This window comes from Uloborus diversus, chromosome 7, assembly GCF_026930045.1.
Source record: "Uloborus diversus isolate 005 chromosome 7, Udiv.v.3.1, whole genome shotgun sequence".
NCBI classification, from domain to species: Eukaryota; Metazoa; Arthropoda; class Arachnida; order Araneae; family Uloboridae; genus Uloborus; species Uloborus diversus.
Window position 1 is genome coordinate 19,275,650 of NC_072737.1, and position 13,164 is coordinate 19,288,813.

Here is a 13,164-nt window from a genome sequence, read left to right on the forward strand (position 1 = left end):
TGACTACATAATTTAGGTTTCAAGAGCAGTATGCAACTCGTTTTATTCTTGTTAAACTTTAGGGAACCATGTAGAAAAAAATTTATCATGAAATAGGATGAGTTGGTTTTGACATCACTCTTCGGCAATAACTTTTGTTACACTGTTACCTGGTAGCTAAAAATGGCTTGTTGGTAACGCTTTATCATCAGTTAATCTTTGTGATGACAATGAAAGAGGATCTAGTGAATTTTTGCATTACTGTATCAAACTAGTATGTTGTGGCCATCACGAAACTTTCTTCTATATCTTTCTTGTGAATTCTGATCAATCCCTATGCTTGAAGAGAATGCAAAATTCCCAGCAACAACAAAAAAAAAACTTGACGACCGCCCGAATTCCTGAATTCCCGCAAAAGCAAAGCAAAGAACGACTTGAAAAATATATTAAAAGCCTTGCTTGAATTAATTAGATGTTTTATTTGGTAACAAACATAAAATGGCAACAGTTATTAATTTTAAATCATTGCGATAACATTTCCGATTATTTCCCAAAAATTAAAATCACGTGAAATAAGCAGACGACAATATTACAATTTATCTTTCTTATTGTGGCATTTATAAAGCTATTTTTATTCACACAAAAAAAAATCAGCCCCTCCATGGAGCGATTGGCGCCAAAATTGAAACAACGCCTATTTACAAATAGATTCACATTTATTCCAAATTTCATCCAGAACGTAGCATTACTTCTTGAGATATGGCACTCACAATGAAAAAAAAGAATATTCGATTGCGCCACTCCCTTTTCAGCTTTTGACACCAAAATAAAATCAGCTCTTATACCCACTAAGGGCTACTTGCCGTTAAATTTTTCTTTCATTCCGTTCATTATTTCATGAGATATATATATACAGCAGTCACAATTGACGACAAAAAACGTTCTATAGCTCATCCCCCGTTTGAGTTATTGACACCAAAATTGAATCAGTACCTGTTCCTGTTAATGGCAACATATGAACCAAATTTTGTTTAATTCCGCCAGTTATTTCCTGAGGAATAGCAAGCACGCATAACTCAAAAAACGTCCCACTGCTCCACCCCCCTTGGAGGAATTCGCGCCAAAAACCAATGGGCACAAGTTCACATAGGGGCACTTATGTGTACCAAATTTCGTTCGGTTTCATGCGGTAGTTTTTGCTGTAGAGCGGCCACAAAAAACTGTTTACACACAGACGTGACACACACACACACACACACACACACACACACACACACACACACACACATTTTCCAAAAATAGTCGAAATGGACTCAGCACACCTCAAAACGTTCGAATCCTTCGAAATTCGAAAATTTGCACGAATCCAATACTTTCTTCTATATATTAGATATAGAAGAAAGTAAAAATGGAGGATTTCCTTACCGGTCAGCCGGCCATTATTTGGCGCACTCACCTTAAATATGTATTGATGCCACGGACACTTCGCGGCGCCCCGCACTTCTTCCTGCGGCACCCCAGGGTGCCATGGCACCCAGTTTGAGAACCCCTGGCGTAAGAAGAACATTTAAGCTATGTAAAATAAACAACATACAGGTAAGGCAACGGTCTCGTGAATCCTGCTGTAAATATGTATTGAGTTTCAATACGTTGGTTTTGAGGGGGGGAACAGATAATCCGCTACAGCGTATAATAAGCACTTCATTAATTTAACACGTTTTTAATAGATAATCCGCGAATTATGCGCAGAAAAATACGGTACAATCCTTTTTTTTTTTTTTTTCAAGCACGTACGCACAAAAAGAAAAAAAAAGGAAAATAAATAAAAAGTTATAAATTAATGTCTGAAAAAAGTGAGTGGGTTCGGGCCCCTCCCACGAGCCTCCACTGATCACTGGTCGGGCTGCAATTCTCAGTTCAAATAAACTATAGGAGGCCCAGCAGTCTCTGGCCAATGGCTACTGAGAAAGGTAAGACAAAGACAGACCTAGTTACACCTGTCTTAATAAGACATCTGCTTTGTCCGCGCAAATGGAAATGTTTTATCTTCTTGGCAAATTTCTCAAATCACCGCAAGGTAGAGTATTCAGGCAATAGAACTGCGAAAATGTGAAGAATTTCAGTTGTGAATGATTATTTTCCCCTCACCCTAGGTGCTGACGATTCTGGGCCTCTTCATCCCGACCTTCTGGTCACCTTGGGTGGACAACGCCATCATCTGGCTCCGATTGGCTCAGGGTCTTTTGGTTCCCTGGATGATTCTCATCGCCGACCTCCCCCACAGGAGCGCCCTCAGGAACATGTTGCGCCAACCAGGGCGAGTTTACAGGCACCTTTCTGGTGGGTTGGTTTTTGCCTTTTGATATTTCATTTCATTACAGCTCATCTCATTTCAGTACATCTCACAAGGGGGCTCCACCCCCTGCTTGTTTCGCTTGCCTCCCTCCCTCCTTCGCCACCTTCAATGGCTAAATGCCGCCTGCAGCGGATGACAATTGATGATTTTAATGCTTTCACTCCTGAATGTCCGGACATCCCTGGATGTCCTCAGGACATCCTCAGAACTGGATGTCCGCCTCTTATCTCCAACTCCTTAATGTTTAGAAGGCCGAGACAGGGGCAGAATGGTTTTCCCTGGATGTCCTGTATCCAATAGTATCAGTATTGACCTGGTAGACATTGCCAGTCCGGGGGAGATGATGTTACAGACATATAGACAGACGCGTTCAGGTTTTAATAGTATAGATTAGCGCAGTCAGAGTTTGAGAGCTAGTTCCTGGTATAGTCACAACAAGTCACATTTTTACTTTCTTCTATATCTAATATATAGAAGAAAGTATTGGATTCGTGCAAATTTTCGATATATCGAATTTTGACGGATTCGAACGTTTTGAGGCGTACTGAGTCCATTTCGACTATTTTTGGAAAATGTCTGTATGTCTGTGTGTATGTGTGTGTGTGTGTATGTGTGTATGTGTGTCACGTCTGTGTGTGACCAGTTTTTTGTGGCCGCTCTACAGCAAAAACTACCGCATGAAATCGAACGAAATTTGGTACACATATGTGCCGCTATGTGAACTTGTGCCCATTGGTTTTTGGCGCGAATTCCTCCAAGGGGGTGGAGCAATAGGACGTTTTTTGAGTTGCGCGTGCTTGCTATTTCTCATTAAGTAACTGGCGGAATCAAACAAAATTTGGTCCATATGTTGCCATTAACAGGAACAGGTGCTGCTTCAATTTTGGTGTCAATAACTCAAACGGGGGGTTGAGCTATAGAAAGTTTTTTGTCGTCAATTGTGACTGCTGTATCTCAAGAAATAATGAACGGAATGAAAGAAAAAATTTATCGGCAAGTAGCCCTTAGTGGGTATAAGAGCTGATTTTATTTTGGTGTCAACAGCTAACTAGTATGTTGTGGCCATCACGAAACTTTCTTCTATATTTTTCTTTTTTTTTTCTGATCCCTCCCCATGCTTGACGAGGAAGCAATATTCCCAACAAAACAAAATTACACATGCAAAAACTTGACGACCATCCCAATGTCTGAATTATTGCAAGAGCAAAGCAAAGAGCGAAAATTGAAAGTTATTTTAAAAGCCTTGCTTGAATTAATTACAAATATTTTATTTGTTAACAAACGCAAGATGGCAACAGTTAAAAATTTTAAATTATTGAAATAATATTTCCTATCATTTCCATACAATTAAAATCACGAGAAATACGCAGACGACAATCTATTACGATTTATCTTTCTTATTGTTGCATTAATAATATTTTTATTCGCAAAAAAAAAAAAAAAATTAACACCTCTTGGAGCGATTGGCGTCAAAATTGAACCAAAGCCTGTTTACATATGGATTCACATATATTCCAAATTTCAACCAGAACGTAGCATTACTTCTTGAGATAGGGCACTCACAATGGAAAACTAGTATGTTGTGGCCATGACGAAACTTTCTTCTATATTTTTCTTTTTTTTTTCTGATCCCTCCCCATGCTTGACGAGGAAGCAATATTCCCAACAAAAAACAAATTACACATGAAAAAACTTAACGACCATCCCAATGTCTGCATTATTGCAAAAGCAAAGCAAAGAGCGAAAATTGAAAGTTATTTTAAAAGCCTTGCTTGAATTAATTACAAATATTTTATTTGTTAACAAACATAAGATGGCAACAGTTAAAAATTTTAAATCATTGAGATAATATTTCCGATCATTTCCATACAATTAAAATCACGAGAAATACGCAGACGACAATCTATTACGATTTATCTTTCTTATTTATGCATTAATAAAGCTATTTTTATTCGCAAAAAAAAATAAATAAATAAATAAAAAAAAAAAAAAAAAATCAACACCTCTTGGAGCGATTGGCGTCAAAATTGAACCAAAGCCTGTTTACATATGGATTCACATATATTCCAAATTTCAACCAGAACGTAGCATTACTTCTTGAGATAGGGTACTCACAATGGAAAAAAAGAACGGGCGATTGCGCTACCCCCCTTTTTAGCTGTTGACACCAAAATAAAATCAGCTCTTATACCCACTAAGGGCTACTTGCCGATAAATTTTTCTTTCATTCCGTTCATTATTTCTTGAGATACAGCAGTCACAATTGACGACCAAAAAACGTTCTATAGCTCAACCCCCGTATGAGTTATTGACACCAAAATTGAATCAGCACCTGTTCCTGTTAATGGCAACATATAAACCAAATTTTGTTTGATTCCGCCAGTTACTTCCTGAGGAATAGCAAGCACGCGTAACTCAAAAAACGTCCCATTGCTCCACCCCCCTTGGAGGAATTCGCGCCAAAAACCAATGGGCACAAGTTCACATACGGACACATATGTGTACCAAATTTCGTTCGATTTCATGCGGTAGTTTTTGCTGTAGAGCGGCCACAAAAAACTGGTCACACACAGACGTGACACACATACATACACACACACACACACACACACATACATTTATACACACACACACACAGACAGACAGACATTTTCCAAATATAGTCGAAATGGACTCAGCACACCTCAAAACGTTCGAATCCGTCAAAATTCGAAATTCGAAAATTTGCACGAATCCAATACTTTCTTCTATATATTAGATATAGAAGAAAGTAAAAAGAACAGGCGATTGCGCTACCCCCTTTTTAGCTGTTGACACCAAAATAAAATCAGTTCTTATACCCACTAAGGGCTACTTGCCGATCAATTTTTCTTCCATTCCGTTCATTATTTCTTGAGATACAGCAGTCACAATTGACGACAAAAAACGTTCTATAGCTCAACCCCCGTACGAGTTATTGGCACCAAAATTGAATCAGCACCTGTTCCTGTTAATGGCAACATATGGACCAAATTTTGTTTGATTCCGCCAGTTACTTCCTGAGGAATAGTAAGCACGCGTAACTCAAAAAACGTCCCATTGCTCCACCCCCCTTGGAGGAATTCGCGCCAAAAACCAATGGGCACAAGTTCACATAGGGGCACATATGTGTACAAACTTTCGTTCGATTTCATGCGGTAGTTTTTGTTGTAGAGCGGCCACAAAAAACTGGTCACACACAGACGTGACACACACACATACACACACACAGACAGACACACATTTTCCAACGAGGAAGCAATATTCCCAACAAAAACAAAATGACACATGCAAAAACTTGACGACTATCCCAATGTCTGAATTATTGCAAAAGCAAAGCAAAGAGCGAAAATTGAAAGTTATTTTAAAAGCCTTGCTTGAATGAATTACAAATATTTTATTTGTTAACAAACATAAGATGGCAACAGTTAAAAATTTTAAATCATTGAGATAATATTTCCTATCATTTCCATACAATTAAAATCACGAGAAATACGCAGACGACAATCTATTACGATTTATCTTTCTTATTGTTGCATTAATAAAAATATTTTTACTCGAAAAAAAAAAAAAAAAAAATCAACACCTCTTGGAGCGATCGGCGTCAAAATAGAACCAAAGCCTGTTTACATATGGATTCACTTATATTCCAAATTTCAACCAGAACGTAGCATTATTTCTTGAGATAGGGCACTCAAAATGGAAAAAAAGAACGGGTGATTGCGCTACCCCCTTTTTAGCTGTTGACACAAAAATAAAATCAGTTCTTATACCCACTAAGGGCTACTTGCCGATAAATTTTTCTTTCATTCCGTTCATTATTTCTTGAGATACAGCAGTCACAATTGACGACAAAAAACGTTCTACAGCTCAACCCCCGTTTGAGTTATTGACACCAAAATTGAATCAGCACCTGTTCCTGTTAATACCAACATATGGACCAAATTTTGTTTGATTCCGCCAGTTACTTCCTGAGGAATAGCAAGCACGCGTAACTCGAAAAACGTCCCATTGCTCCACCCCCCTTGGAGGTATTCGCGCCAAAAACTAATGGGCACAAGTTCACATAGGGGCACATATGTGTACTAAATTTCGTTCGATTTCATGCGGTAGTTTTTGTTGTAGAGCGGCCACAAAAAACTGGTCACACACAGACGTGACACACATACATACACACACACACATACATACACACACACACACAGACAGACAGACATTTTCCAAAAATGGTCGAAACGGACTCAGCACACCTCAAAACGTTCGAATCCGTCAAAATTCGAAATTCGAAAAATTTGCACGAATCCAATACTTTCTTCTATATATTAGATATAGAAGAAAGTAAAAAAGGGGGTAGCGCAATCAACCCGTTCTTTTTTTCCCATTGTGAGTGACCTATCTCAAGAAGTAATGCTACGTTCTGGTTGAAATTTGGAATATATGTGAATCCATATGTAAACAGGCTTCGGTTCAATTTTGACGCCAATCGCTCCAAGAGGTGTTGATTTTTGTTTTTTGCGAATAAAAATAGCTTTATTAATGCAACAATAAGAAAGATAAATCGTAATAGATTGTCGTCTGCGTATTTCTCGTGATTTTAATTGTATGGAAATGATCGGAAATATTATCTCAATGATTTAAAATTTTTAACTGTTGCCATCTTATGTTTGTTAACAAATAAAATATTTGTAATTAATTCAAGCAAGGCTTTTAAAATAACTTTCAATTTTCGCTCTTTGCTTTGCTTTTGCAATAATTCAGACATTGGGATGGTCGTCAAGTTTTTGCATGTGTCATTTTGTTTTTGTTGGGAATATTGCTTCCTCATCAAGCATGGGGAGGGATCAGGAAAAAAAATATATATATAGAAGAAAGTTTCGTGATGGCCACAACATACTAGTTTTTTTCTGGTGAATTGGTCAAAATATTTCAGTATTTTCTTCATGAGGGGTTGGTCATACATGCTATACATTTATATTTTGGAACCTAACTCCGAATCGGATGGATGAATGAATAAATGAATTAATCGATCTCCCGAGGCAATGACACCCCATCTCTTATTGTCATAGTGCAAGCCGACGACAGCAGTAAATAATCTGTGTTCATCTCGTTTGTTAGCTGAATATTATCAATGCTACGTATACGTAATTTTTGAGCACCTTTATTATACTTGGCCTGATTGTCACGGAAAAATCTGAGGCCTGTGTTTGCTTATATCTCAGCAACTAGACCACTTAGAGACTTCGGGATTTCACTAAATGATTTGGTTAATCTTAAGGTACAACTTAACGTTGAAAAATTAAATTCTAAAATAAAATTGTTATTTTCGGTTAGGATGAAAAACAGTAAATTTTAGGTAATTTCCTCATTAAATGTTTTGAATATGAAACCCATTGTTACAAATGTTGTTGCCTTGCAACAGTAATGTTAATAGTAATCATGCTGAAGATTTAGAATCAAGGCTTCTCTGAAGCAAGCATGAAATGGATTTACTATTAGTGCGGATTTTTATCCTCATCTACACTCTACGCCAATAATCGATAACGGGACTAAGTAAAGAGACACATTATGATCTTTATTACTAGTAATGGTCCTAATGAAATTGGGACACAAATAAATCCTAGAGAGGAACAAGGATTATTTTTTAGCGCCAATTGCTAAACGTTTTAGACACGTATATATATATTTTTCTTTTAATATCGAACATTTATGTGAAAAAATACGGTGAAATTTCGTGATAGTAACATTATTCTATTTCTGAAATACATTTACACTGAAAAGAATAAAATAACAGAATTTTTTTTTTTAAATACTAAGCACTTTTCATAATGCACTCAAAAGGACAAAATAACTTTTCTGGATCAGAAAAGACAATTTCAGTACTTCTGTAATTTTGAATTATTCCTAGAAAATGACACCACAAACGAAGAAAAGTGTGGCTCAAGTCATTTCAAATCAAACTTTCCCATTAAGAAAAATCTGCATTTTTCAACACTCAAATTTATGATTGAAAACTAGATAATGATAAGAAATTCTGTACATGACTTGAACCGCACTCTTCCTCGTTTGTGGTGTCATTTTCTTGGAATAATTCAAAATTACAGGAGTACTGAAATTGTCTTTTTTGACCCAGAAAAGTGATTATGTCCTTTTGAGTGCATTATGAAAAGTGCTTAGTATTTTTCAAAAAAAAATCTGTTATTTTTGTTACAACTTGCAAAAAATTTGTGTGACAAGAACTACTGTCCACTGCTACTGAAATATTTACATGTCCAGGGCCCGACTAACTAAAAATGAGGCCCTAGGCCCACAATAATTTGGAGGCCCCCTGAAGACTCTATAGCGGGATACGGTGGTTACAGGTTTGGTCCCCATCGGAATTCATTTTTGGGGCCTCTTTGTCTATATCCCAGAATCACGTAAATCATTAACCATGTGCATTTATGAATCCTTTCAGGGCCCTTCATAGTTGTGACATGGTAAATTTGCTAATAGCAGAATGAATAAAAATTCTCCTTTAAGGAAGTTTTTGGCGATTAATAAGTTTTTATTTTTTTTATTATTATGCATAATTCTTTAGGAAATTTGAGACCTATTAGGAAGATGGGGCCCCAGGCCCAGGCCTAGTTGGCCTGTGCTATAATCAGGCCCGGTACGTGTCTTCAACTAATTTTAAGTCGCTTATTCTCCTGCATTGCCCCACATTGATAACAAAAGAGGGTTGCTCTGTTGTCCGAATCGTCATTCGTGATGAAACAAAACAATTTATAATTTTACTGTTATAACAACCTGGTGCGGCAGCATGCACAACTATTTCTGAGACAATGTTGGCGACGGGCGTGCTTGCCGTGTGTGGACCGCTTCATTATCAGACGATTCGGTTTTCTGCTTTCCACTTCCATAAGTAATTTAATTATACTATTCTTCTGCCAGAAGGGACCGAAATTATTGAATTAATGATGTTTTCTGAGCTCGGAACAAATGAATAATTGTTTGTCTTGAAATGGGAATGAATTATTCCGAAATGTGAATTGGGTTAACAGCCGAATAAACCACTAAAGGGGAAATGTAGACGATGAAGTTTTCAGATAATTGCGATTGTGACATATTTTGTTCCATGAAACGGCGCTGGCGTGGGAAGATAAGAGCTTATTGTTATCTGGTCTAATGTTTTAAAATTGTTTTCAATCTATAGCACACTTATTCAATACTTTTGAGTTATTAAAATTGGAAGATAGCGTTAATTTTTAATCTGTTGAATATTAACTGTGGATGAAACTGACGATCATTCTATATCCATCAAAAAACACTGAAATATATATTAGTGTTGTTGTTTTCGAGACCATAGGCAACACTAATAGTGTTAGATAAAAAAAGGGGCCGAGCGCTTCAGATAAAAGGGCAATTTTTGATAGAAGTTTTGTAATAGGAGAGGTGCTTTTTTTACTTTTTGATATTCTAGATGCATACAAAATCCAAGTATTTTTCGATAATAATTATTCAGAATAATGAAAAGCTTTTTAACCCCTTACACACAAAGGAAGGGGGTTATAAGTTTAACGGATCTGTGTGTCTGTCTGTGGCACTCTAGCGCCTAAACGAATGGACCGATTTTGAAAAAAAAAAAATTCGAAAGGAGGGTTGATCGAGAGTGTTCTTAACTAGGTTGATGACATAAATTAACAAAGATATTAATGGAGTCTTTTCTAAAATTTTAAAAGTATTTTTTTCTGAAAGAGCATGCTTAAAAACGTAGGATCTCACCATTTTTTTAAATAATTAGTTTAAGTTTAATATTTAAAAAAAAATTACTTAAATCGGTGCGCTTTCATTGTTTATGCTTCTGCCAATGACATCACAAATGATGAAATGCCATTCCGTGTTGCCATTCCCAGAACAAAATATTTAATTCGCATCTTTACTCATGTGTATTGGCAACGATAGGGTTGATAGCAAGCGCAGAGCGCAATTTTAATTCGCTTCATCTTGATTATCATAAAGTGGAAACGCGATATAAAGATGCGCCAAAGAGCATCATTTGTGATGTCATCAGGACCACGCCTTGTTTGAAAAATCGGACACTTAAAAAAATTATTTAAAAAATAACTGTTGGGAAAATGAAAATATTTTCTGGGCCCATGTTATTATTATTATTATTTTATTTATTTATTTATTTATTTATTTATTTGCTTATTCTATCAGTTTCAGTGACAAAAAGTACTACTTTTGACTGAAGGAAACAACCCTATTAAAAACCTCTAAAAGGTTTTTTTACGATTTTTGCAGTGAAAATATATTGTTAAAAATTTTTAAATTTAATACCAAAATAAAGATATTTTTTTCCGCGTCTGATAGAATATGTTTGAAACTTCCACGTTTTATAGAATTCGAATTATAACGTTTTTTTAAAGCAGATTTTAATAATGGCTAAGCCTTTTTTCACGCGATTGATAATCGAGTTCATTGTTGGCCGACAAGGAAATTAAAAGCAATGATTTAAAATTTTTATCTCTGTTGCCAGTTTTTATTTAATTGCAAATAAAATACTTGACATTGATTTTGAATAATATAAGGCTTTTAAAAAGATTTTCAATTTTCCCTCTTGATTCTACAGTTGCGACTCAGTTCATCACCGTACTAGAGACTCTAGTGCGGTGATGCTCAGTTTGGGGTTTTTAAAATTTTTGATTTTATCGTTGCTTGTTACTCTTTACGTGAAATACACCGCCGGCTCAGTCATTTCCAGCCGAGGACTGCAGTTTCGTGCTTATTAGCACTCAACAGCCCGGCATAGGAAAGTGACTGAGCTGGAGATGGAAAACCTCATAAGGAGGTTTCACTTTCCTATGCCGGGCTGTTGAGTGCTAATAAGCACGAAACTGCAGTCCTCGGCTGGAAATGACTGAGCTGGCGGTGTATTTCACGTATCTCTGCTTTAGCCCTGGCTAATGGGTGTAATTTACTTGTTACTCTTTAGTTTTAAAAATGATGCTAAAAATATTTGGAGTTATATTCTAATCAGATTGTAGTGGACAAGTGATTGAAACGAGGAGTAACTTTTCAAGGCCAGGCTTGTATGAAAATTTACCTTTCAAAAACAAGTTTGCTTTTGTGAGGCCTGGGAGCCTGCTCCTATTAATTTTGCCCCCCCCCCCCCCTCCGCAACAAAGTCTGTCTCTCCGGAGGCCATCAGTGTATATTTGCAACGTTAATAATCCTTAGTGCTAGTTTTTTTCATTTTCTTTTCCAATTTCCTGGGCCGCTGAGCCCCTTTTGGACGTGGATCCTCCCGCACTGCGAAGTCTGCGGGTGCGCAGATCCGGGTCTGGCTTTAGTGAGGAAATTTTGTTAAAACTTCTTGGGGATAAGGAATAGCTTGAAAGGGGCATGGCGCAGGGCCCTCCTAAAAACTCATGGGGGACTGACTATGGGATTGTCTATAAATGTCCCATTTTTTCCCACGTATTCCCCCGCCCACCCGCCGTCACTAAGTAAGTGTCAAAATTCACCTTACCCCCTCCCCTTGTCACATTTCCCGCTGCAATATTTCGATCAAAATGTGATGTCACACTTGTTGTCGCCTTCTCCCTCTTCCTACAGTCATTTTTTCAAACCCCGCTCCCTCTCCTTCAAAGCCGCCCGCGAGACCTTTATGTGCCTGGACTATGGACGATTCTGTTATGATAAATTTAACGAGCCCCAGCTACCTTTAGCATACACGTCGGCTTTCGGTTGCATCTCTAAATATTTTGGTGTTTTTGATTTGCCTCCGAGAAATTGGCATGTTGGGTTTTAGAAATTCAAAGCTTTCAGACAGTTTAACTTTCAACTTTAGATCCCTAAAAGAGTCATTTTCTATACGACTGCCAATTTGCACAATTAAATTGCTTTAAAAAGATCGTTAAAAAAAGCTGCCCCAAATGCTAGTTTTTCGAAGTTTGAACAGTTAGTTGGAAAAAAAAAATAATAATAAAAATTTGGTTGAAGGCCCCCACTCTTCCCCCATCTTGTGTATTGTGATTTGGTTTGTAAGATGTTTATTTTTCGTTCAAGTTCTATGAAATCATCTCATTTTATGCTTGTGTTTAGAGTCTTACTGATATCGAGTTTCCTCTGAGCCTTAATAAATACTATCATTTTCTCACTATGGCCACGCATACAGACCTGATTTGCAGTGCACACTTGAAAGAGTCAATAAACTTCGTAAAACTATTGAAGTTTAAAAACATTGAAAATTAAGAAATGGGGAGACGCTTGAGTTAAATTAGTAAAGTAGGGGACGTCCGCCCCCTGCACCCTATCTCGACTACGGCACTACTGTTGGCTACACTTTTCAAGCAACAGTGTATCGCTCGCTCGTAACATTCTCATTTAATAGCCGATGATAAAGTAACCCGCGTGTTTCAACAATAAACTCGCGCCACGCCATGATAATTTGATAATATGTTTCGGTAATGTTTAACATGCAGGGAAATGCTTTATCGTGACAAGGCTGAACTCGATCCGGTGACTTAACTGTTTTACTGATAAAGACTCATTTTAGGAGGATAAAGAAACGTAAAAATGGTCAACAATGACCGCTATCTACTGGAGTTAATATTTAATCCACTGGAGTTAGGGTTAAACTACCAAATTTAACTTAAACTACCAAAATATCACCAAATAGGCAATCGCTGAGTTCAAATGTACATAGAAGCAAATTTTTCACCCGTCATACCATGACGGGCGACTTTCTAGTCTTTATAAATAACAATTTTAATTCCTTATTCTTTTCAGATCATGGTGGGTTTCGATTAAAACTGGGAGATGCTGGA

The 13,164-nt window shown here is 37.1% G+C and overlaps 1 protein-coding gene across 1 annotated transcript in view; it reads left to right on the forward strand.

Annotated features, from left to right (window-relative positions):
- Positions 1–2,451, forward strand: part of LOC129226312 (uncharacterized) — a 57,898-nt gene extending 55,447 nt beyond the window's left edge. The window contains exons 4-5 of the mRNA XM_054860914.1: positions 2,133–2,296; positions 2,376–2,451. Of these exons, the coding sequence (XP_054716889.1) occupies positions 2,133–2,296; positions 2,376–2,451 (240 nt within the window). The remainder of the gene's footprint in view (positions 1–2,132; positions 2,297–2,375) is intronic.
- Positions 2,452–13,164: the final 10,713 nt, after the last annotated feature.